The sequence below is a fragment of the Nannospalax galili genome, unplaced genomic scaffold (assembly GCF_000622305.1).
Source record: "Nannospalax galili isolate Female #2095 unplaced genomic scaffold, S.galili_v1.0 scaffold761, whole genome shotgun sequence".
Lineage (NCBI taxonomy): Eukaryota > Metazoa > Chordata > Mammalia > Rodentia > Spalacidae > Nannospalax > Nannospalax galili.
In genome coordinates this window covers 2414167-2440317 of record NW_008346389.1, presented here as the reverse complement: position 1 = coordinate 2440317, position 26151 = coordinate 2414167, and the positions used below count along the sequence as shown (strand labels likewise).

The 26151-nt window shown below is 41.1% G+C and overlaps 1 protein-coding gene across 2 annotated transcripts in view; it reads left to right on the top strand.

The window, feature by feature from the left end:
- Cemip2 (cell migration inducing hyaluronidase 2) overlaps positions 1 to 25747 on the top strand; it is an 80784-nt gene extending 55037 nt beyond the window's left edge. For both annotated transcript variants that reach the window (XM_029568141.1, XM_008842780.3), the window contains exons 16-24: positions 733 to 910; positions 2792 to 3007; positions 7310 to 7518; positions 11362 to 11544; positions 13891 to 14110; positions 18276 to 18374; positions 20488 to 20642; positions 23302 to 23405; positions 23732 to 25747. In XM_029568141.1, the coding sequence (XP_029424001.1) occupies positions 733 to 910; positions 2792 to 3007; positions 7310 to 7518; positions 11362 to 11544; positions 13891 to 14110; positions 18276 to 18374; positions 20488 to 20642; positions 23302 to 23405; positions 23732 to 23931 (1564 nt within the window). In that variant the 3' untranslated portion in view covers positions 23932 to 25747. The remainder of the gene's footprint in view (positions 1 to 732; positions 911 to 2791; positions 3008 to 7309; positions 7519 to 11361; positions 11545 to 13890; positions 14111 to 18275; positions 18375 to 20487; positions 20643 to 23301; positions 23406 to 23731) is intronic.
- Positions 25748 to 26151: the final 404 nt, after the last annotated feature.

Here is a 26151-nt window from a genome sequence, read left to right as displayed (position 1 = left end):
TTATGATGAGTAAGAAAATGAATACAGTGAAAATTTAAATCTAGCTAGCCCATCTGACGGAGCAGGCCTTGAGGATTTATGCTTTTATCTTAATTGAATTTTTGTAGCACATGGGATATAACTCAGTTATATGCTAGGCAAGTCCTGTACTACTGAGCTATATCTCTGGCCTGCTTTCATATGTTTTGCCTTTTTACTGTTCAGAGACTAGAGAGGAGGGTCTATCTGCTTAGATTTGCCTTTTTTTTTTTTTTTTTCCCCCTTTTTGGTATAGATTCTAGAATTCAAAAACTCAAGTAACTTGAGTGACCAAATAAAGCCTCTTCCTCCTCCTTTTTTTCTCTCTTCAGTGCTGGGTATTGAATCTAAGACCTTGGACATACAAGACAAGCATACTACCACTGGGCTACATTTCCAGCTTAAATAAGGCATCTTTACTGAGTTGATGGAAGGAAGTCCAAGCCATTTTAGAGAGACCACTGTTCTGCCCACACCCAGCCAAATGCATTGCTGTATCATGTTGTCTCCATAGTACTGATTATCAGAAATCACCTTTTTGGGGTCTTTCTAAAATACTGTATATTTCACTTCATTAGGGATTGTGTCTTCCTTACCACTGTATTCTAGAAATCTGTTCAGCATTACAGGTTCCTTAGCAGTATTCGTAAAACAATTAAGTGCTGCAAAAGAGACAGTTTCATATTCATTAAACAAAATCTTTTATTTTAACAGGACATTCCCAATTAGAGGCTTTCAGATTTATGATGGGCCTATTCATCTCACAAAGAGTACTTTCAAAAAATATGTGCCAACTCCAGACAGGTACAGCAGTGCAATTGGCTTCCTGATGAAGAATTCCTGGCAGATAACACCTAGGAATAACATCTCCCTTGTGAAGTTTGGTCCCCAGGTTAGTATGTTCTCTTGGCTCCTACACAGTGACTCCGTTGGGAGGAGGAGGGTTAGCACATTCCCAAAGGCAAAACACAAACAAATGCTTTGCACTTGGTCTGCATGATGAGGAAAGTCTACAGTAGGAGCTCCTAAACCCATGCAACCCATCCTGTTGAGTTCAGGGTGAGAGCCAGAAGTCTGAAACTTGGGGTGCTTTCGGCATTAGGTGATATCTTCAACAGGAAAATGGCTTATAGTGACCATACGAAGGGCTTGTCCAGCTTCATAGATGGAAGATGGTATATGATTTGGGGACATTCAGTACAATAAGCCAGGAAAGTAGACCTATCTCCACTGAGAGATTTGGATCCTGCCTGGTGTTTTACTTTCTACAGTTCCTAGGGAACTAGGGGTAAGGAGTTGGGATGAGGAGGCAGATAGGGGTTGTGTGATACAAACTGTTCTGATAGAAGCTGTTTTATGAAGATTGTAAAGACTCAGAATTTGTGTTCATGTTGCTGTAGCCTTTGGAAATAATTTTCTTAGCACTTTTACCATTACCCATAATCCACAGGACAATTGATGAGAACTTCAGGCCTTCTGCATCTTGTTCGTTCACCAATGGCATGAGAGAAACTGAGCTCTGGCCTTTCAACTCTCTGACCCACAGACAGCCCAGACTGGAATGTAACTTGTAGTTCTCCCTTTAAATCTATACACAAACTTGGAGTTGTACAGTTGAAAAATAGGACATGAGATAGATTTTTTCAAAGTCCATAGCATAAGAGAATTCATACTAGTTACATCAGGGACCCATCTAGCCTGTCTATAGTGAGGATGTTATGGGAACACTTTACACTTTTTTCTACCTGAAGAGAAGAACTCGTCTCATATTTAGTCATAAGGAAGAAGAAAATGACAGTGTTAAGAACCCAGAGCCTCTTGGCTCCTAGCACCATGTTTTCCATTGAGATTCTTATCCATTTAGATGTTTTGTTGAGACACAAGCCTCCCTGGTAGATGAGTGCATAAAAGCATCTGAGAAGTGGTTTTGTGCACTTTGAAAATGTTAGTAATTTTCTCCTAATGAGAAGCAGCTAAAGACTGTAAACGGTCACCTGCAGCCTGCTTTGTAACTGGATATTATGTGCTTAGTAAAGGCTTTATTGTGTTTCTGAAATTTTTTATTTTTCTACTGTGCAAGGTAAGAATTGAACCCAGGGCCTTGCAAATGCTAAGCAAGGATTCTACCAATTGAGCTATATCCCCAGCCTTTTGTAAGGCTTTATAGTGTCTCTTAACTGACATGAAAATTAATTGAACTGGAGGTGTTCTGTGTTCAGAATAGAGACAATCACACACATTTTTCAGCAGATCCTAGTGGGTTCTGTAGAACCTTGGCATACTAACCCAGCATTGACATAATGTATCAGTTTTGAACTGTGCTTATTTTTTACTGAATGAAAGTCCTGTGAATAATTAACTAATCATTTGGAATGAAGTAAAATGATTAATTGTATGCTTCTAGTAGCTTTTTTATTTAATTCATGTTTAATTTGCATACAGGAATCTTTACATGTGTAGTTTATAATTTTTTTAAAGTGTGTATGATGGGTTCTAGTTTCTCTTACCTTGGTTTTGTCAGAACAGGTAATAGTTTTTAAATGAAAAAAAAAGCTGCTTAATACTTCATAACTGAGCTTCATGAGGCTTTAGACATGTTTTTTCCTCAAGCGTGTCCTTGTGCGGAACTTGGATCCACTGGGCACCATGCTTGGCAGGGAACACTGACTCCTACTTTAACAAGACAGTTGTGAGGTCGTGCAGCTGGGCTGTGTAGGAAATGTTGACTGAGTGGAACCTCATTTTGGGATGTCGCTGTTTTCACTGCTGTCAGGTATCTCTGAATGTCTTCTTTGGAAAGCCTGGCCCCTGGTTTGAGGATTGTGAGCTGGATGGTGATAAGAACTCCATTTTCCACGATGTGGATGGCTCGGTGACAGGATACAAGGATGCCTACGTGGGAAGGATGGACAACTACCTGATCCGCCATCCAAATTGTGTCAATGTTACCAAGTGGAATGCAGTGGTCTGTAGTGGGACCTATGCCCAGGTAAGCCCCGCAGTTGGTCCAGGCCTGAAGCTACAGCTCCTGAAGCACTGTATCCAGGACAGTTGTTCTTCATGGTGATTGGGACTTTCCCAAGCACTATTTTCCAGAGTCGGGGGCGGGGGAAGCAAGCAGGGGTGAGAGGAAAAGGAAGAACATTTTATTGAACTCTTTCCAAACAAGTAAAACAGTGAATCAATGAGGTATCTGCCTCAGCCAGATGTATGTAGCTGGGATGCAGCTGGGGCAGGAGAACCCATGTTCCTGTTTCCAAGGCAGGGTCCCCCTGTGTAGCTCAGACTGACTTTGAAATTACAGCAATTCTTTGGCTCAGCTCTGTCTCTGAGAGCTGGGATTTTAGATGAGTACCACCACAGCTGGGGAGAACCCATGTTTTCTGACTCAGGATTTTTTGCCATATTCCAGGTTTAGGCCCTCAAGGGGCCTTATTTGCTTGTTTTTGTTTTTTGTTTTTTTGATGTACCATGTTCACCAGTTTTTAAAAACAATATATAAATCTTTTGCCTGCATGTATGTATGTAGACCGTGTGCGTGCCTTGCCTAGTGCCCACGGAGGCCAGAAGAGGGCATCAGGTTTTCTAGAACTGGAGTTAGAGATGATTGTGAGCTGCCGTATGGGTTCAGTGAACCAACCTGAGTCCTTTGCAAGATCAGCAAGTGCTGTTAACTCCTGAACCTCTTCTCTCTCCCTGCCTCAGGGAGCTTTATCCTTCGCTTTTGTCTTTTGTTCTTAGGATTGTTTTTTTTTTCTCCTTAACTGGGAAATCTGACTTTTCAAGCAGTAGCAGTGAGTCACTGGGATGGATCTGAGGACTGGAAATGAGTAGCCAAGAAGTATGAGGAAATTCCATATTGTGATATGTCTGTGTAGATATGAAGGAGGTAGTACAGATAGGGAAACACTTCTTTAAAACCTTTAAGTTCCTATGTGTGCTAACAGATGAGAGGCTTATTTATAAGTTGGGATATATTTATAGTTAAGAGCACAGATTCTGGAGTCAGTTTGATTGGGTTTGAATACTGGGTTTTGTCACTTGCTGAAATGTGAGTTGGACAAGTTAAAAGGACGCTATGGCCATGTATAATGAGGAAATTGACAGTTTCCTCCCAGGAGGCTCCTGAGAGAATGGGATGTTTTTAAGGAGGCATGACCATGTGACCTGGCCTCCTGCTGTTTGAAGATCAGGGCACTTAGTTGCAGAGCTGATCTTTAACAGTGAGATTTAGATTAATGGAAGTGATTACAGTGCTGAGGCACCAGGTACTCACAATTTGGGGAAGGGCAGAATTCTCACAGTAAGAGTGCAGGATTAATAATTGTTAGGCTAGGCATGATAGTCCATGTCTGTAATTCCAGCATTCAGGAGACTGATGCAGGTGGATCAAGGCTAGCTTGGGCTACACAGTAAGACTATGTCTCAAAAAAAAAAAAGCTAGGGGAAATGAAAAGAATACAAGGTCTGATTATTGCACAGAGAAGGGGATTAGAGGAAGAGCAAGGGATCTTCCCAGTCAGGCTGGACTGTGGTGGCCGGAAGTCAGGAAAGAAGCTGACCTTATTCATGTGTTACTAATGGCTTCTGTTTGCTGTGGGCTTTTCCCAAGGAAGGACCAGTGCTGTGATCTTGGGCCACTAAGCTTGGCTTTTTCAGGATGCTAATACATATGTTTGTGAGCTCCTGCTTGGCACTTCCCTGAGTGGCCCAAGTCTGATGTGGTTTTCACCCCCTTACCCTTTTGTGTTTGGCGTGCCTTAGAAGAGGATTCTTCATTACTCTTCCAACTTTGAAATGGTTACAAAAGAATGTTACTCTTAAATTTAAAAACTTAAAAAAGTTTAGATTCTTCTCTGTAGACAAGAAAAAATGCTTGAGAGGGATGAAGGCCGGACATCCTTTCTTGTTTGCTTTATTAGCTTCTCTGTTGTGGGATTTCTCGTTCCTATGAGCAGATCAAAAAAAAAAAAGAAAAAAAAAGAAAAAAAAAAGTAATAAAGGACTAAACCTGCAGGGGGGACCAGAAGTTGGACAGTGGTTTCAAATTAAATTTTTACCCACTCATTTTATTCTTTTATTCTTAATCAGAATTGTCCCTAATTAAGTCTCCCCACCAATACTTAGGCACTGTGGGTATTCTAAATTAAAGACAATACAAAAATGAAAATAAGGAGCCTTTAGTTCTTTTGCAGCTACAATTTTCATTTAATTTTTTGCTGACTATGTGTACCTGTTTGTGTATATGCCATACTATTATCTGACTTAAAATGATAAATGCTTACTAATAAAAATATGTCCATTTAAAAATTATTATAAAATTGACTATAAACTCTATAGTACATGGTTCTGAAAACTCATAGTTTTTGTAAATTCCAGTTATTAACTAAATGTTACATAATTCCATTCCTTTAGATTTGCAATGTTATTTGAGATGTGAACCTAATCATTCTACCTTTCAAAGCAGGGTAGTAACTCCATTTTCGTTTGAAGAGGGAGAAATGAGTCATTCATTCTTCCCAGAGACTCTAGGAATGGTGGAACATGGAGAGTCAGAAATTCTCTCCTGAGAGTCCTTCAGGCCAGAACCCTAGCTCTGTAGTTGTTTGCTTTTACTTCGAAGTAATGTAGTGAACGTTCATAGGGAAAAGGTGGAAACTGGATGTCAAGAGAGAATAGCATGCCTTTAATCTCAACACTTGGGAGGCAGAAGCAGGTGGGTTTCTATGTGAAATAGAGGCCAGCCTGGTTAACAGAGCAAGTTCCAGACCAGCTGAGACTACAAGGAAACCCTTTCTCAAAAAAGAAAAGATAAAAAGGGATAGTCATTTTTTAACTGCTTGTAAATACTTTTTAATATAATTTCTATTTACTCTCTCAAATATGTTTAAGAAAATAGTAGCGTATATTAGAGTCTGTACTAAATAGGTATTTAGGGGATGACTGGATAGGTCAGTTGATAAACTGGTACATTCTTACAGTCCCAGAGCTACAAAGGTGGATTCCTGGGGTTCACTGGCCAAATAGCCCAGCCCTCACTGGAGAGGCTCATACCAGTGAGGGATCCTGTTTCAGAAAACAAGGTGAACAGTGTCTGAGCAGGAAAGACACCAGAAGGCATCCTCTGGCCTCCGTGTACACAGACGGACACATGCAGCTACACAGATAAGTGCACATGCAAAAACACATACACACTAAAAATGTATTTTAAAGAAGATAACGCATCTTAACAAATGCGTTCAATTTTGAATCTTGAAATGGTGTCAGTAGAGGATTAATGTGCTAACAGTAGTGAGAGTCAAGTAGACATTCTGACAGGACATAAGGTGGCAAAGCCAGTACGGACAAGGTTATAGAGGTGGCAGAAAGATTCCAATGTATTGTGGGTTAAATATCAGTATTCTGCACATTTTAACTCCTGGATGTGTTACTGGATCTTTGTTTTACGACATTGTTCTGAAGCTTGTCCTATGGAGGACGCGTTGGTGGAAGGTTTCAGTTTGGTCTGGAAAATGGTTCAAATGTCACTGGAATAAATTTAAGACTTTCAAATCTGTCTCATCTTAATATGTTTTTCCAGTTGCTGTAGAGCTCTTTTTAAACTTTATTTTTGAATGGGTAGAAAATGATTTCTTGGGCTATCATAGGTCATGGAAAACTGAAAGCCAAAGCTCTCACATATATGAATTTTCCACCTCTTGGATCAGAAGGAAGTCTCTTAGATTTGCCTGGAAGGATATCAGTTTTCCCCTTAATTTGCTGATTTGTTTAGGATGTGTGCTCTTCAGATCAAGGGGTTTCTTTGACAAGCTGCGTGAGCCACAGAAGTTTTCTATTCTGATGAATAAGCTGGCCTGTGGTGGTGGAATTGATGAGGATCTTGGCTAGTAGAATGAGGGTGTTTTCCATGTGTAGCCTAAACAGCCTGCACTGTCAGCATGGCTTAGGCCAGATGGCCACTTGCTCATTTGGTTTGGCACTTACCAGACTTTTTAAAAGATTTAAAAAATTTTATGTGTGTTTTGTCTGTATGTATGTTAAGTATACCCAGGTGCATGCCTGGTACACGTGAAGGCCAGAAAAGTGTGTCGCATGCCCTGGAACTCTAGTTAAGGACAGATAGGAACCAACCCTGGGTCCACTAGAAGAGCAGTAAGTGCTCTTAACTGCTGAGCCATCTTTCTAGCCCCAGACTTACTCTTTTCAAAGTACAGACCCTTGATGTATGCTGGGTAAGTTCATAGAGCGGTTTAATCTTTTGCTCACTTGCCTTCAATTCTTTTTCTTAAAGGTCTATGTTCAGACATGGAGCACTCCGAATCTTAGTATGATCATCACACGAGACGAATACCCATCCCACCCAATGGTGCTTCGGGGTATCAACCAGAGGGCCACCTTCCCGCAGTACCAGCCTGTCATCATGCTAGAGAAGGGCTACACCATCCACTGGAATGGGCCAGCACCACGCACCACTTTCCTATACCTCGTAAACTTCAACAAGTATGCTGCTCTTACTGTTGTGTCAAACATTTGAGCAGGTAGTCACAGTGGAGAAAAGAATAGCATATCTCCTCCTAGCAGGAATGACACTTGATATGCTTTCTTCCTATGGAGAGGCAGTGTAGCCTGTGCTGATGGAAGTAAGATAATGCAGATTGATTCCTGTCATTTTCAAAGCATTTCTTTTTTCCATCATAAGGATACTATGTTTAGAAGGGCTAGTCTATAATAAGGTGTTTTGCATGAAGAGATTGGTCAGCAGTTAAGACCACTGGCTGCTCTTACAGAGGACCTGGGTTTGAATTCCATTCTACACATGGTGGCAAACAACTGTCTGTAACTCCAGTTCCAGAAGATCTGATGCTATCTTCTGGCATCCATAGGCATTGCACAACCCAGGTGCACTTAGATTCATACAGGCATGCACATGAAATAAAATTTAAAAAATAAAATAATAAAAAACCAATAGGGTTTGTTTTGGTTTTGCTTTGAGGTACTTGGGATTGACTTTTGGGCTTCAGGAATGTCAGTAAGAGCTCTACCACTGAGCTGCATCTTCAGCCCAACAATGGGTTTTAATGCTATATAAGGTGAATGCTTTAATTTCCTGTAACTGGCCAAAGATGTTTTTCTGACTGAGCATTTAATTTAAAAGGCTTTTTCTCTCCTTTTCTCATTTTGAGATAGTCTTATAGTTATATAGTAACTCAAACTGACCTTGAAATTTTGATAGTCCTCCTGCCTCAACCTCCCAAGGGCAGAGATTACTGGTATGAACCACATGCCTGAAAAAACTGAAAGAATTTTTAGGCCAAGTATATACTAAGCAGAAGGGAGAGATATGTGATGGATGGTAATAGCTGCCTGGACACAGGTAAAGAGTTGGAATGTGAATGCCAGGTATTTCCTACCCCTGCCTTGAAGCATTATTCTGTCTTGTCTCAATTTCCCAGTTATCTGTTCTGGTGGTGTCACATTCAATCCAAGGCTGTATTTCTACAATAATTTTTTACCATGTGTCAGTTGCTGTAAAGATGAATGTGCTCACATTAGACAGGTGTGAAGAAGTGACAATGCAGATTGTCACTGCAGAAGTAAGTGACTAGTCAGTCCTGTACAAAAGCCCAGAGTTGAGAAAAGGCCTCTTTCTGCTCAGCATACTGGGTCTGGTGAATAGGAGTATAGGGAGCATCAGAGAAAGGGACATAAGTCAAACTAGAAAGGAGGGAGGGGAATAGTCATTCCTTTCTGTCCTTGAGGGCCTGGGTTCAGGATACCTTGCAAATACTAAACTCTATAGATGTTCAGTCCTTCTATAAAATGGCATAATGTTTGCATATCAGCCACACACATCTCCTGTATACTTTGATTACCTGTAGATTACTTGAAATATTGAAGCTATGCAAACAGTTGTACTATACCATTTAAGGAACAATGACAAGAAAAAAAAGCCTCTACATTTTCGGTATAACTGAAGTGTTTTTAAATTTTCTTCTGTGTATTTTCAGTGGGCAGTTGGTTGGTTGAATCTGAGGAATGTGGAAGCCTCAGATAAGAAGGGTTACTTTGAATGCAGAGTGAAGTAATCTAGATCTGTGTAATGATCAGCTCATGGGATTCCATGCAGTTGCTTAAATCTGTACCTAAAAACTGCATGAATTGTTTATCTTATTGCTCATAAAGCTCTGACTTGTTAGAATTTGTTTAACAAACAGTTGAAGTAAAAGAGAAAAGGACTAGAGTATATAGGAGTCTGGATGTAAGGAGCTCACTTCCCAGGCTGGGTACTGCTAATGGTGGATGGCCTTGGTGTGAGATCGTTAGGGGTATGGGACATGCTCCAAAATGAATTGTTAGTTTCTTCTTAAACATGGCTTCTTCTCTGTGTCCCACTGATACTCTGCCAAGCCCCAAATCCCAGAACTCACCCCTTTGCCACTGTTCCCTTCCCATCCCACCAGTAGCAAACCATCAGTTTTGGCTCTCTAATGCCATTCAGATATTTCCAGTCCTACCAAATTTAGGCCACTAGCATCTGTGCCCAGATCCTTGCAGCAGCCTCCTGCCCCATCTCCCTACTTTCACCCCTTAGTCTACATTGTGTTCATGGTAAGGTTTCTTAAAGCCCAGCTTGATATTACCAGTGAGTTACAGAGAAGCCAGTGAGAGAAAACAAAGCAGAACAAAGCCAGGAGGGTGGAGAGGAACTACCAGAGTGATGAGTGTTCCAAAACGCTATGTTGAGCTGGATTATGGATTTGAGGTGAGATATTACAAGCAAACGATGAGCAGGCTCTATAAAATACAAAGCAAACTTTTCGTCCAATTCTGGACAAATTAAAGAATTTTAAAGAGAGATAGGAATGAGCCTAGACATTTTGAAAATCAACCTGAATATAGTCACACTGCCTTGCTTAATTAGTTAAAATTTTATAAAGATTACATGATGGGCAGAGATAAGAAGAAGAGATGAACAATTTTTTTCTGAATTTAGTATAATTACAGGGAGGTCATAGCTCTGCTTCTGAAAATAAGTTTAAAAGTTATAAAAGCTCTACTCATTAAACATAATAAGGAAAATACAGAGAAACCAGAAAGAAAATTGAGATAATCCTTAGTCCTTATTAAGTAAGGCATATAAATATTATGTCTCTTTTTTCCTGCACTCTTGAGTTTTCTGAACTATGGATGAACTGTAATTGTGTGAACAATCATGAACATTGAGTTTCTCTCCTCTCCCCACTTGTTTTTTTTTTTTTTTTTTTTTGCTATTATAAACAATACCCTGTAGAGCTTCTCTTTTACATCTTTTGTCTGCCTGCATTCATAATTATTCTCTAGTAGATTGCTTGGTGAAATGCATGTACAGTTTAAGGCCTTGCCACATAAGGCTCTTTGGAGCAACAGAGAAAAAAGTTCTGGAGCTGGACCATGGAAATGGCTGTACAGTCTTGTGAAGATGCTTAATGTTACTGAACAATGCAACTAAACTTGTTTAAAATAGTAAATTTTAGGGTATGTTTGCATTATCACAGTAAAAAGAGAAGTCAATAGAAGAAAATACTAAAAGAATACTGTAATTTTTAAAAAATATTTTATTTATTATTTTTATTTTTATGTGTATGAGTGTATTGCCTGTATGTATGTGAGTGCACCTGTGTCATGCAATGCCACGGACATCAGAAGAGGGCTTTGGATTCCCTTGGAACTGGAGTTAAGGACAGTTTGTAGCCGCCATGTGGGTGCTAGGAATCGAACCTGGGTCCTCTGCAAGAGCAGTCAGTGCTCTTAACTGCTGAGCCATCTCTCCAGCCCCCAAGAATACTGAAATATTTTTAAAAACAATTTTATATCTGAGGACATTAAGAAAAATACTATAATATGGTGATATACATAAAAAGCTTTAAAAAGCCATCTACCTTTCTCTCAGTTGTGGCAGTAGGAAGTCATCTTACTATTATTTAAAAAGATAGATATATTTATGGAGAGACTCTTTCAAATGATTTTTGCCAGCTGACACGTCCACTGTTAGCCTATTGGTAAGTTCATATCAGTACACTCATACCCAGCTTGAATTTTATTATCTGTTTGCAGTACACTTTATCCACTTTAATTTACAAATTCCAAATTCTGTTTAAATGAAGTTGTTTTTTGGTAGGCCATATTGTAAAATGTGCTGATAAGAGACACTTGAGACAGACAAATGAATCCCTTTTTAGTATATCTTCTGCTTGTGACTCAAACACAGCGGACGCCCAAGGCAGAGAAAGGTTCACATGCTACAGTGTTCAAGAGATAGAGCTCTGGTGGGAATTAGTTTTCTTTCTTGTCCCCCCTTTGAAGGAATGACTGGATCCAAGTTGGACTGTGCTACCCATCAAATACAAGCTTTCAGGTTTCCTTCGGCTTTCTACAGAGACACAATGGCTCCCTGTCCAAAACTGAAGAATACGAGCCTGTGCATTCCATGGAGGAGCTGCAGAGGAAGTCATCTGAGAGGAAGTTCTACTTTGACTCCAGCACAGGGTAATTTGTGGAACCAGGGAATAAGAATGAATGCTTATTTCCTTTAAGGATGAAATTGTTGACTGGTCAGCGCAGCTAAGAAACAATGGGATTTGGTAGCTGTGGAGCAGAGCAACTGGCGGGGCACGGGGCGCTTCTCTACACACTTCCACACTTCTGCACACTCCTAGGGGTTGGGAGCATAGCTCCAATGACTTGTAATTATAGCTGACGGTTGAGTCAGTGAAGATATTTGCTGTTTACCTATTAAGGCAATTTAGAGAGAGAAATGATCCGTGTCAAGAACCACCAGTTTGCCCAATTGAAAGTGAAAATAATTTGTTCTTCTGTAGCAACTCTAAGATAGCTATTAATATAAGAAATTCTTTCTGTTTCACTGAAAGCCTGTTTCCCCTTCTGACTTAAGGTTATTTCTTAAGTTGACCTTGAGTTTTTAAACAACACTGTGTAACCATGGCCTATTTGCTTCCAACTTTTCTAGACTGTACATTCCACTTTTTAATCCTTATCCTGCTCTACTAGGGTCCTATTGGCTTTGTCTGCTTTTATCCAGTTACAGTCTCAGCCTGTGGGTTATGGTAGGCTCTATCTCCTCTTCTATCTAGCAAGCAGCATGCTCCTCCAGACTCCATCCTTAGACATTCCATTGTCTAGGTACCACGAAGATGCTAATGCCAATAAAATTAATTTCATCTCTAAATTCACAGTCACTTAAAGCAAGTTACTAGAGAGTGAAAGGCTTAAAAGTCCTACAGTGGTACATTTAATGTACCTTGTGTGTGTGGGTAGCTGACAGGTCAGTCTAGAGTAACCAGTGACATCCTGAAAACAAATTCCTGAGCAATTAGGAGAAGAAAGAAAAGGCCGGGTGAGGCTCTGCAGGCAGAAGGAGCAGCGCACAGATGCAGGCAGAAGGAGCAGCGCACAGATGCAGGCAGAGGAGCAGTGCACAGATGCAGGCAGAGGGAGCAGTGCACAGATGCAGGCAGAGGAGCAGTGCACAGATGCAGGCGGAGGGAGCAGTGCACAGATGCAGGCAGAGGGAGCAGTGCACAGATGCAGGCAGAGGAGCAGTGCACAGATGCATGGCAGCATGGACAGATGTGGCACGGGACGTTTGGGGAAAAGCAAAAAGTTGAGAGTGGAGAGATATGTTGCAAGGTCAATTAGGGGAAAGAGATTGGGGTCATCTGTGAATTGCCTGATTGACCTTTATATGAATCAACTCATTTGCCCTCTAACATCCCCTGTGGCCAATGTGATAAGCTTAAAAGTCTCTGATTTTCAATTTCTAATTAGATGTAAATAATGTAACTGGACATCTATTCTGTAGATGGCAGAATTTCTATGTTCCTACTTGAATTTTTGCCAAAATAAATGGAACACTCAAATTTGTAAAGGCATTCTGGTGACTGCAAATTAGTGACTGTCTCTGTGAAAAGATGGGATGTTGCTTTCTGGTCTGTGTATTTCAAAAATCCTTCAGCCTCTGAGGATAGATTTCTTATTAATTCTAGTGATTTGGACTGTATTAAAAGGCTCTTGCCCATTCAGGCTTTTGTTATTTTAAAAATATTTATACTAAAGTTAGTAGATGTTGGGACAGTGACCTTTTAACCTTTGTTAACTTTTTAATTATGACTTTGCGTTGTTCATTGACGTCACGTTAAAATGTGAATTGTTGATTTCTGGTACTCAATCATGTTTCATCAAGTCCTTTGAATCCTGACTCCTTTGGTTTAGAAACACTAGGTTTGCATAAAATGTTGGAACATTGCTTAGAACTTCATTTATCTTGGTAGCAAGACGATCATTTGGAACGGGCAAGGCTGTTCCCTTAGCCCGATTTTGGCCCATTTACAGCAGGATGGGCCTCAGGCCCATGTGCTCTTGGAAAATATGACAGGAATTGATTTGACTATCTTGGCCTCAGCCAAACAAGTCAGAGTAGCTGTTTTATTATCCCACTTTCCAAAATGAGCAATACCAACCAAAGGAATAGCTGGTCTTAATGTACTGATTCCTTAATTCAATATAAATATATAGTTTTCAAGCAGTTTTTGAACTCAGATTTTATCCTCTCAAATTATGCATTGAACTAACAAGACAGAAATCAACTTTGATGTCTTCCAGGACAACTGAATCATGTTATCAAATAGTTTTCTAAGGAAATACTGGATTTGACCTAAGACTCTAGGAGGCGAAGTAGGAAAGGGAAACAGTTTATTAGTTTTGCAATTTATTTTTCTTTTAAGGAAATGTTACTTTGTTGGAGAAATATCCCTTTGGCCATGAATCAAGCTGAGAAAGGCTAACAACAAGTGGTTTGGTTTCTATTTTGTGCAGGTTATTATTTCTGTATCTCAGAGCCCAGAGCCACAGGGATGGCCACAGTTACTGTTCATCTCAGGGATGCGAAAGAGTCAAGATTCAGGCAGCAACTGACTCCAAAGACATCAGTAACTGCATGGCCAAAGCGTACCCACAGTATTACAGAAAGCCCTCGGTGGTTAGGCGCATGCCCGCCATGCTCACGGGTCTCTGTCAAGGCTGTGGCACCCACCAGGTAAGCACAGGAGAGGAGTGGTTCTGGGAGAGAAGTTGGAGTTTCTTTGCAGTAGGAGTAGTTTACTTTGAAACATCTATCTGCAAATTTATAAATACATGATGGTATCTCTTGAATTTTGGTCTGTTCTAGTATGTGGTACTTATAAGAAGCAAAATATTCCCTATTTATAACAAAAGTACCTTTCCTTTTGATAGATCAGTCTACCTTGATTGTGTGTTTTTTGTTTTTTTTTTTTTTAATTTCCCAGATTTAGGATTCCCAGAACTAATGATGAGCTAACATTTAGTTTTCAGAAACAAATATAGGTGAAGAAAAAAATGGTTCTTACAGTATGGTCCTAGACCAGCATCCCCTGGGAACCTGTCCTACCACAGTGCTACTGAGTCAGCACTAGGGCCAGAGCCCAGCAGCCTCCCACAGCCAGCAATTGATGCTGATGCTGTTCACATCCAGTGATGGTATCAGCAAGCAAGAACTGCTACAAAAATCTTGACAGTAAATGTGAAGAAAGCTCCCAGATCTTTCTTTGGGTGATTTGTGAAGAAGACTTCTTCCTCTGCATGAATACCATCCCCTCTCCTTCTTCCCCTCCCTCCTTCCCCTCCTCCTCCTCCCTTCTCTCTACTTCTCCCTCTCTCTTCTCTCCCTCTTTTCTTTCCTTCCTCCCTCTACTTCCTTCCTCTCCCTCCCTCCCTCCCCTTCCCACCTTCCTCTTTTTTCCCTCCTGTTGTTTCTTACCATTGGTAGCCATAAAACCAGGAATAGAACAATAGAGTTATGCTTCTCATGAAATTAAGTTTCTTTTTCATTTGGGGGGTGGTGTTTCACTAAATTTTCCCTTTCCCGCTGGAGACCTGCCCTCACTCAGGGTCTCCTGGTCCCGATGTGAATTGACAAACTGACATAAGGCATTCTATTTGGATTTTGCATAGTTTATGTGATGCCCAGGAAAGGGGGTGACTTACAAAGACATGGGTTCTCATAGGCTTATATTTGGAATGCCCACCACCAGCTTGTCCCGACACGCGGTCTCCATCCGCCTCACCCTACGGGCACCGTCTCACCGGTCTATGTGTACAGTCTAACCCCGCTACGCTCTATTCCAAAAATGGCGACTACCCCATTCACAGCTGTACTCCAAAGTCCACACCCAAACATAAATCCTGTGGCCTGACAGCCACACAAAATGGCTAGAGAGAGGCCTCATGGCTTTCCTGGTTTATATATCCATAGCCCCTCCCCTTAGTGGGCTTGACTCCTTCTGAAGAGCGTGGGAAGGAGGTGGGACCATGGCTTGTCAGAGGAACTTCCAGGTCACAGATGGGTTGTTTGTTTGTTTTCTTGAGATAAGGTTTCCCTGTAGCTCCAACTGACCTGGAATTTGCTATGTAGATAATGCTGGTCTCCAACCCATAGAGATCTACTTGCTTTTCCTGAGTCCTGGAATTAAAGGTGTGGGCCACCATGCCTAGCCTCTTTTCTTTTGGATTCCATGTTTTCATTAATTCCCTTAGTAAGCAGAGCAGATAGTGGGTTTCCTTATGGCATTTCATACATAGTGTCACTGCACTTCTCTCCGGTCACCCTCCCCATCACTTTCCCTGCTCCCCTCCTTCTGGTCTCCTTCTTGCCCATGTTGCCCCTCTGTTTTCGTGGCACTCAGGCATTTATATTTACTCTAGGGTCTGCGCGTGAGTGCGAATGTGTGCTGCCCACCTTTCATTTCCCTCCCATTGTCCTCTCTGTGCCCCTTTTCCTTGTGTTCGTTTGCTCTGTTCTGTTTAGATTTGTTTTTGAGACAGGGTCTCATTGTGTAGCATAAGGGGGCTTGAAATTGAAATAGATTCTCCTGGGAGCCTCAGCCTCATGAGCCACCCCCCACCCCAGTGTGTTGTTTTCCAATGGCAGCCTACTGTCGGCCCTCACTCTCTCACATTCCTTAGTGATCTCTGTTCTCCTATTCAAATAAAGCCAAAACCAGTCAACAAACCTCAAAACCCCATGTGTATAAAAAGTGCATGTATGTGAGTATATATATATAGATGCAGGTCCTTTTTTTCTTTCCTGTGCTTTGGATGGTCTACAGGACCTTGTATATTCTATATACATCTCTACCACTAAACTCCCCATTCCATGTTATCCTTGTGGGACACCAACTTCTCTAGCCTAGCATTTAAGCTAGATTTGTTTAGAAAGCTCTTCGTTACTGAATACAATCTATAACTTAGAAAAACCTTATATCATTAACAATGGAAATTCCTTGGTTCTAGCTTGTTAAATAGATCCACTGTCCACCTTGAGCATGCTTAGTCTCTGTGCCAGAAGCATCCATCAGAATTCATTTTTAAAAAAATACATTGGGGCCGGAGAGATGGCTCAGAGGGTAACAACACTGGTTTTTCTTGAAGAAAACCCGGGTTTGAATCCCAGCACCCACATGGCAGCTCACAACTGTCTGTAACTCCAGTTCCAGGGGATCCTACACTGTCCCCTGACCTCTGTGGGCATTGCACTTACGTATATGCAGGCAATACACTCATACACATAAAATAAAAATAATAAATAAATCAATATATTGATGCCAGGTATGGTGGTATATGTCTGTAATCTCAAGTACTTAAGGTAGAGAGAGGCAGGAGGTTCAAGGCCAGCCTGGGCCAAGTAGGGAAAACATGTCTCAAAAAGAAAAGAAGAAACAAACAGTACTGATGACCAGCTTTCTGTACTCAGAGTATTTGAAGTAAATTTTGGGAATGTCACTTTTACTTGGAAATTTGAGGAGAATTTTTCTCTTGCATCTCAAAACCAAACACATATTAGAAATAATTGTAAAACTTCACACAACTTTGCCCTCAATCTAAGACTTAAAAGAATGTTCAACTTTGAATGCTATTTGGTATAGGGATGATTATTCTTGTGTGAAATTATTAACGGTGATTTATAAGGACAATATGCTTTTAAATGTTCAACTGCTTGAGAATTAAAAGTGGTTTTGAATGAGACATACCGGTTGGGGGAGGTGGACTTTGAGGCCCAAGAGTAAATTAGCGGAGTGAAAGGGAAAGAGAAGGGTGTTGAGTGGTCAGCATCAGGAGAGGAGGGAGGTCAGCATCAGGAGAGGAGGGAGGTCAGCATCGGGAGAGGAGGGAGGTCAGCATCGGGAGAGGAGGGAGGTCAGCATCGGGAGAGGAGGGAGGTCAGCATCGGGAGAGGAGGGAGGTCAGCATCGGGAGAGGAGGGAGGTCAGCATCGGGAGAGGAGGGAGGTCAGCATCGGGAGAGGAGGGAGGTCAGCATCGGGAGAGGAGGTCAGCATGAGCAAAGTCAGAAAAGCAGGAAAGAATGGGAACTGCTCGTGGGAAGTGAAGGACCACTGTACCTCTTGACTGCAGTAGAACAGAGGGAAATGGGATGTGTTCATAAACATTTTGCAGGTACCCAAGAAGAGCTGAAATGTGGCCCTGTGGAAGGCACTACAAATTGTTAAATAGTGTAGCCTCCTTATAGACAGCTCTTTCCTTCTCAGTCCTACATTGACTGGATTCCAGTTCAGGCTAATTAATCTGAAAAAGATCTTGTAAAAACATGTGGGCCAGACGGGTGCAATGAGTTAGTAGTTAAGAGCATTTGCTGCTCTTGCAGACATGGCAGCTCACAACTGCCTGTAACCCCTGCTCCATGTAATCCAACACTGTCTTTTGGCCTCCAAGGGCACTCACATGCATGTGAATGCACGCACGCACACACACACACACACACACACACACACACACATAAAAATCTTTTTTAAAAAGTGTGCCTGTTTTTCCATGACATATTTGCAAAGATTTAAATTTAGCATGCATTATTTAGATACTTTTATTAAACTGACTCTGTGTGGACGTGCATGCTGAACATGTGCTGTATCACTAAACTAAACCCCAATCCTGCTGATTTTATTAACAAGATTGCACTGTTTGAAACTGTGATTGTTCCAGAAAATGAGAAACATAGACTTCTATATTAAATGTATTGAAAGATGGAATTCCAGGTTGTAGACTAGGTATAAAAAGTTCAGATAAAGAAAAACACCCATTGACCACTTGGTACAATTGAGTTTATTTTGAGGGACACTTGGGATGAGGATTCAGTGACCTTTAAATATGAAATGTGTTCTTGTCTAGATGGTGTTTAGTAGTGATCCTCACAAGAGCTACCTCCCTGTGCAATTCCAGTCACCTAATAGAGCAGAAACTCAGCGTGGAGAGCCATCTGTTATTTCTGTAAGTACTGTCTGTCATTGCCTTAGTCTGTTTGGGCTGATGTAACACAATGTCGTAGACTGGGTCGTTTATAAGATACAGAAACTTACGGGGCTGGAGAGATGGCTTAGTGGTTAAGACCACCCACTGGCTGCTCTTACAGAGGGACCTGGGTTTGGTTCCCAGCACACACATGGCTGATAACAGTGTAACTCCAGTTCCAGGGGATCCAGCTCCCTCTTCTGACATCCTCTGGCATTGCACGACATGGGCACACTTACATACCTGCAGGCAATATGCTCATACATATAAAATAGAAATAATAAAAAATATATTTAAAAAAAAAGAAAAAGAAACTTATTTCTTACTGTCCAAGATTGAGACAGTGGTAGAAGTGAGGTCTGGGGTTGGGGTCAGCTTCTTGGTGCATAGATGGTTCTTCTTCTCTCCTTTCTCATGTGGGAAGAGTCAATAGTTCTCTCGGGCTTAGTTTATAAGGGTGCTGGTCCTATTCACAGGGGCTTTACCCTCATGTCCTTAGAGGCCCCACCTCCTAATACCATCACTTTGGTGATTAGAATTTCAGTGCATGAATTTGTAGGGACATTGCTATCCCAACCACACAGTATCACTCTTGGCCTTAGACTGAGGTCAAGTACAGGCAACAGCACGTGTGTGTGCTGCTGTGGTTTCCTGCTTTGATCTCTAATCCTGGAGACATAAATTATTTCTGGGATTATTTCTGGGGCTAGTCACTGGATTGTAATCACATCGTGATTATTGGTGCCAAGAATGAAATTGTGCTGTAAAAACATTCTTACATGTTTGCATTTTAAAGTAAATTACCTTTATTGCTTTTTTTTTGAACTGGGTTGTTTATGATTACATTTAAGCTACTGTTTAAATTTGTTCACACTTTTCGCCCATTGTTACAGAAGAAAGACATCTTAGATAAGATTTTCACATTCAGTCAATATGTGGAAAACCATGCTTAATCTTGTTTTGTGAATGAAAATGAGCTTCCAATTTTTTTTAGAAATGGGAAATGATAGTTTTAAATTTTTCTTGGGCCTTTTATTTTAGGGCTGCCTGTCTCTGAAGGAAGTGAAGAAAGTGGAAATACAGTGTTTTCTGAGATGGTTAATGGAGGTATAGATCTGAGTCCAGGTGTTAGCACTAGAATTCCCCCTGACAGCCAAGTTAGTGACTGGCCACATAATAACAAATCCATATGTGTGTGGACAAAATTCAGTTTAACTCACCTCCCTTTTTTACTGTATTAAGATACACATAGTATGAAATTTGCCATCTTAACCATTTTTTGGCTCAGTTATATACCTTCCTCCAGACTTTAAAAGTTTCTTAGCAACAGAGAACCTTGTGTGTTGGGGGGGGTGTATACTTTTTCAAAGACGGTTTGAATTGCTGAGAATAATTTTGTGTGTGTGTGTGTGTGTGTGTGTTTTTTCCTTATATGAACCTTACATATTCTGATTTTTATAAATAGGGGATCATGTCTAATCTCTTCACATTTAAAGTTCACCTCAGGTACTTGCAGAACTATCCCCTGAATTAGAGCAATTTAAACATAGTTAGAAAAGTCATTGTGAATTCTGATGAGACGGATAGTGTTTGGAAATGATATTTAACTATAGGCTCTGCAAGGAAGGACAGGGAGAGTGAGGAGAGCTGTTCCCCTTTTTTACCATCATTTACTCCTAATAAACACAGTCGTGCCTGTGGTCAGTATGTAGTCACTGGGTTATTTTGTCTTCCTTTTTTAACTGAGAAGTTAATATTTGGTAATGTCTGGCTTTCCTCTTTTGTTGTTGCTACTTCATGTTTTATTTCATTTCTTCCTTTTATTTCATCCACCCCTCCCCCTACGCCCTTTGACTCAAGATTTTACTGTTTGAGAAATATTTTTTCTTCTCCCACATTCTGTTTTGGGATTCCATATGCTGAAGAAGCTGGAGTCTGTAGTACATTACCTGTCATTTCAGGGATCATAGGAGGCAAACGAAACACTGTTATCATTTGAATCCTGGGCTTAGAAGGGGCCACAGAAAGTTGAATCTTCCTAGGGATGTTCCTGAAGTGGATGCAACAGCAGATGCTATGTTTGTGTTCTCAGGTCAATGGCACTGACTTCAAGTTCCGAAGTGCAGGTGTCCTCCTCCTTGTGGTGGATGCCTGCAGTGTTCCCTTCCGGGTGACAGAAAAACAGATGTTCCTTCTTGAAAATGTCACTCGCGTGGATGAGTATTTAAAAGCAAACATCCCTCCAAGGTAGGTCCATCTCACTTTGCACAAGGGAAAGGTTACCTTATATATGGAGCCTACCACACAGTTAGTGCATGCCTACCTCTGAGCTCTGTTTACACTCCAGAAGCATTCTGGGCTCTGTGTAGTATTCCTTTCCCACTGATTGATGCATGGTGGCCCAAGGTACTTATATTTGATGGACTGGTACTCATCAGTGGCAGAACCTGGATGTTAGATGATTTTGCAAATGATAGGCTCTTTGGAAGAGAAAAGCTGGTTACTTAGAATATGACTATGCCACTTTTTAGAGTTCTGCCACTTTTAAGTTGATCTACTTTGTACCCAACTGGCTCAGAAGGCTTATAACTATTTTGAAGGAATTTTCTGGCAATTTTACCTCTGTGACCATCTGTCCCACTGATGAACTCTCACAGCATTGTACAATGACTGTGATTCAAGAAGTCATTGCCTAGGTCACTTGGAAGTGAGTAGAAAAGAATAAATTGGTTTTTAAATGGTTGAGTGTCCCACTCTCTTCCGAGGGGCGTTTTATTTTTCTCCTTCTTAGTTCATCTCTGAAAAAAGATGAGAAAAATCTCTGAAAGGATGCACATGAGAAAAAAAAAAAACCTTTGTTTTTCTGGGTTGGTCAGATCTTGCCTAGGGGCAAGGAGATGAATTCAGGGTCCTTGCTGCTCTCCAGCAGAAGTGCAGCCGTTAAAGAAAGAGCACGAGCTGGAGTGAGGCTTGCCTGGCTTCCAGGAACTTCAGTTGGTATAATGCTTTATGTTCTTTATAGCTTGCAGAACTAGGTCCCAATAAATCCTATAAAGTCTTTGGATTACTTTTCTGTGGTGTGTGTGTGTGTGTGTGTGTGTGTGTGTGTGTGTTACTTGCTAAGGATCTCCAAGGATTGTCTGGTGATTGCAAGCTGTTGAAGAAGCTCGGGTCTACAGAGCTGTCATGGCCAGTCCTCTGCAGTAATTCTGTATCAAGTCTCACGGCTTTGGAAAGATTGCAGCAGAGAGCCCAGACCACAATCTCTATCTTAAGCAGTGTCAAAGCCCACACAAAGAAAGTACCTATGCTGCTAAATGATATGTAGTTAGAGTTTAATTAAAGGAGGAATTCTTTTTTTTTCTGTGTGGAAAATTTAGTATTATAAAGAAGTCCCTAACTAAACTAAAGTATAAAAGCAACGTGTTTCCAAAAATGGGAGTAAATCGCCTTTCTCCGACTGGGATTGGCAGTTGGTACTGCAGTCTACCTCTAACAGCAGTCAGATCCTTTTAAAGAAATTACACCAATACAAAAAAGGGCTTGTTTTATCAGATATTAAAATAAAACATGAAGTCATAGTAGCTAAGCTAGGAAGAGAACCAAGACTCCCCAAACAGTTCTGAGTATTGTGTCAATTTACTAGACATTAAAAATGGCAATAAGGGGCTGGAGAGATGGCTGGCTCAGTGGTTAAGAGCACTGACTACTTTTGCAGAGGATCATGGTTTGATTCAGCTGCACCCACACGGTGACTAACAGTCTATAACCCCAGCTCCAGGGGATCCAATGCCTTCTGACCTCCACAGGCATTGTACGACATGGGTACACTTACACACATGCAGGCAATGCATTCATACACATTAAAAAAATAAAAGGGGATGGAGAGATGGCTCAGCAGTTAAGAATACTGGTTGTTCTTGCAGAAGACCCAGGTTCAAATCCCAGCACCCACATGGCAGCTAACAACTGTCTGTAACTCCTGTTCCAGGAGATCTGACAGCCTCTTCTAACCTGCGGGCATTGCACAGCATGGGTGCACTTACCTACATGCAGGCGATACACGCATACACATAAAATAAAAATAATAAATAAAATTTTAAAAAATAAAAAATTAAAAAAATGGTAATAATTTTTTTTCAAATCATGCACAGCCTGTTGTTAATTTTTATGTATTCATTTGTTCTTATTGTCATTTGCAGCACTAGGGATCAAATGTAGGGCCTCCCTCATGCTAGACAGGCACTATATACTGAACTACACCCTAACTCTTATTTTTACTTTTTAGGTTTGTGTTTATCCATTCACTTACTAAATAGATAGTGACACATAGATTAATAGAACATCTGAGGGCTGGACAGATGGCTCAGCAGTTAAGAACACTGGTTGTTCTTGCAGAAGACCCGGGTTCAAATCCCAGCACCCACACGGCAGATAACAACTGTCCGTAACTCCAGTCCCACGGGATCTGACAGCCTCTTCTGACCTCCATGGACATTGCACAACACAGGTGCACTTACCTACATGCAGGCAACACACGCATACACATAAAATAAAAATAATAAATAAAATTTTAAAAAAAGAGCATCTGAGAAAAGCCAAAACCATCGTCCTCTGAACAATAGATTAATCCATAAGAGGTCTGACTCCCAAGTTGTCCTCAAACCTCAGTGAATCTTGGCTTCCTTGGCTTTGTGCACCCAGAATTACAGCCCCCTCATAACACAAGAGGTTCCATTATAGCAGGGAGATGGGACTTGTCAGCAGGGAAGAAAAGCAGCTGGCCTGTTTTCCTTTTGAATTCTGCTTTTATGTAGTATTCTGTGCGGTTCTTAGTCCAGAAAGCTACTCAATAAACATGCTGAATAATTGGAATTGGTTCTGATTTTCTGAATTTGACCTGCAGATCAATTGTTTTGTTGAGCACAAGAGGAGAAATAAAGCAGTTGAACATTTCTGATTCATTGGTATCCCTGGGATTGGCTAAACCAGCGCATCTTTATAACAAAGGTTTGTATCTGCAATATTGTGTGAGGTTCTTAGGAGGCCCATATGCATTTTTATGGTAGAATTGATCTGTTCAGCCATTTTCATGAGCTTTGCCTGGGGTGGGTATCATTAAGATAATTTCCTCAGAAGGGCCTGTGGTAGAGGAAGTGTGTTGTTACATGGCTTGCCATTTGGGTGGCGGGAGTTCATTGCTGACGTCAGGAAGTGCAGGCATTTTATTATTATATATATATAACTACCTTTGTTTTACACAGCTCTGACTCACCTCATTATCTTGCTGGAACTGGTAGCTGTACACTTCAACTTTTTCTTTTTCTTTTTTTTAGGGAGTATCATATTTTTGGGATTCAGCGGAAACTTTAAACCTTCATGGACTAAGCTGTTTACCAGTCCTGCTGAGGAGCAGGGCCTCGGGCTGATTGAGCAGTTTTTACCTTTGCAGCTGGAGGACTATGGGTGTCCCAGAGCTGGCAGTGTCCGCAGAAGAGACCTCGAACTGTTAAAGCAGGCTTCAAAGGCACTTTAGAGACTGACTGTAACTTAAGTGCTGGGAAAGAAAAAAATGTGAACTAACTTATTTAATTTATGGCATTTTAAGATGACACTGTTAACCCAATGGAACCATTTTCCTGTTTGATACAAAATGGGGAGAAAAGAAAGCACTCAGAGAGATTGCCTGAATGCCGGCTTATCACCTTCTCAATGTACAGAATGCTGAAGAAGTCCTTTATCTGTGTAAGGCTGGTGGTGTGTTTGGAGAGCAGTTCTCTCGTTCTACACCTTGCACCCAGGATGGGTAGTGCCCATGGGTGGTGTTTTGCTTTCTGTAGAGTGGGGTGCGGTGGGGACTTCTAAAGAGTTGCTTGAGCTCGTTAAAGAACTGGCTGCTCTAGCACCTTGGATACTTGAAGTCTAACACGCTCAGTTGTGGCAAGTAGCAGTTGACTTGGGTGACTGGCGTATTCCATGATGCCTGGGGCTTGCCTCAGACAGGCTTTGAGGTTCAGTGTGATGCCAGATACAGTATTCAGTGGCAACTCAGGCCCAGCTCATGCCCTTTTTTGCCTGGACATGTGCTATTTTTATTCATTTGTATACTGATGACATTTGAGGGTTCACCTTTCAAAGAGGAACAAAAGGGCTTTTGAAATCCGTTTAATCTGTGACCATTGAGCAAAAATCATGACCTGCACCCAGGTCCGAGGTTGGTGGGACCTCTTGCAGCTTTAATCCTTAACCTATCTTGACTGTATATTTGTATTTAAAATGTGGAGTGGAACTGAATTATTACTGTTCATAAAAAAGCAGCAGATCATTTGCCCAAACTAAACTGTTGTCATTTTAACTTGGACAAAGGCCGTCTGTTCTCGGTTTTGCTCTTGTACCTGGATTTTACTGTTATTTTGGTGTGGAGATTTTATTTTTAAAAAACAAAGCTTCTCTGCTCACCATTCTGGCAGAAAAATCCCAGAGAGCTTAATGATACTCCAGAATGACTGCACAAGGGTGGAGGGGAAGCCTTTGGAGGGCCAGAATCATGGAGGAAATAGGAGCCTCTTTGTAGCCTTAAAGTGAGTCCAGTTGTTAAAGATAAGTAGAAAGGGGCACCTTGGCTCCTGCTGTCCCTTTCTATTGTGGTCACTTTTCTTCACCCTGTGGGGAACACATGTGGCAAAAGGAGGCAGGTGCTGTAGCTGAGAGGAGTCATTACTTGTTTATAACCCCATGAGGCACAAAGGCGTGTTGACGAACAGCCGGGCATGTTTGGGCAGAAATTAGCCATGAACTCAGACACAGTCATTTTCCTGTATGAAGGGCCAAGGCCAATGCCTGTACTGTTGTGTCCAGCAGACATTCTAGAGCAGCTTTGTGACTGTGTTACTTTACAAAAGATGCTACCTCAGACTGCTATGACACACCATTCTGACTGTAAGTGCTCATGCAAAGGGCACACCATGTCTTAATCAAAGTTTGGTTATTTGTTTTTTGGGTTTTGGGGGGTTTTTTGGTTTGTTTTTTGATGTAGCTCTCTCTCTTTCTCTCTCTCTCTCTCTCTCTCTCTCTCTCTCTCTCTCTCTCTCTCTCTCTAGTGATGAGTGGAATTGTACCTATTAAGTATATTATTGGATCATGGTTCCTGAAGGTGATTAAACTGCTATGTGTGGGTATGTGTATGTGTGTGTGTATGTTATGACTTAAATATATTTGATGTGTGTTTTTTAGAGTTCAGTTCTTTAAATATTTGGAGAAGGATATGTAAATTCTGAGGCACTCAGTTTTTCTGATTTATATACTAATAATTAGGGCCTAAGTTAAATAAAAATATTTGTGCATGTATTCTGCATATGTGTATATGTGATTCTTTATCTGTAAATGGTAAGATTCCAGATTCCAGCTATAAGGAAATTGTTGGCAGAAATAAAGGGCAGTCCATGCAGCATGGAACAAGCTCTCCAGTGCAAGGAGCCCAACCTTCGCAGCTGTATTTCCAAAGTTCCACGGCGCTTACTCCCAGATTTGAATTAATTGGTGTTGGGTACAGTTGGGGCACTGCAGTTTTTTAAAGCTTCGTGGGTAAGTCTAGCATGCAGTCGCATTTGGAACCGCTGTACTACAAGAATCCCACTATTTCGCTTCAGTCTGCAATATTTTTGTGATTAAAACACAGTTGCGTTAATATATTATTTTGAGGTTCGTATATGACTCATAGGATTCTCATCCTTTTATGAAAGAATTTTCAAATACA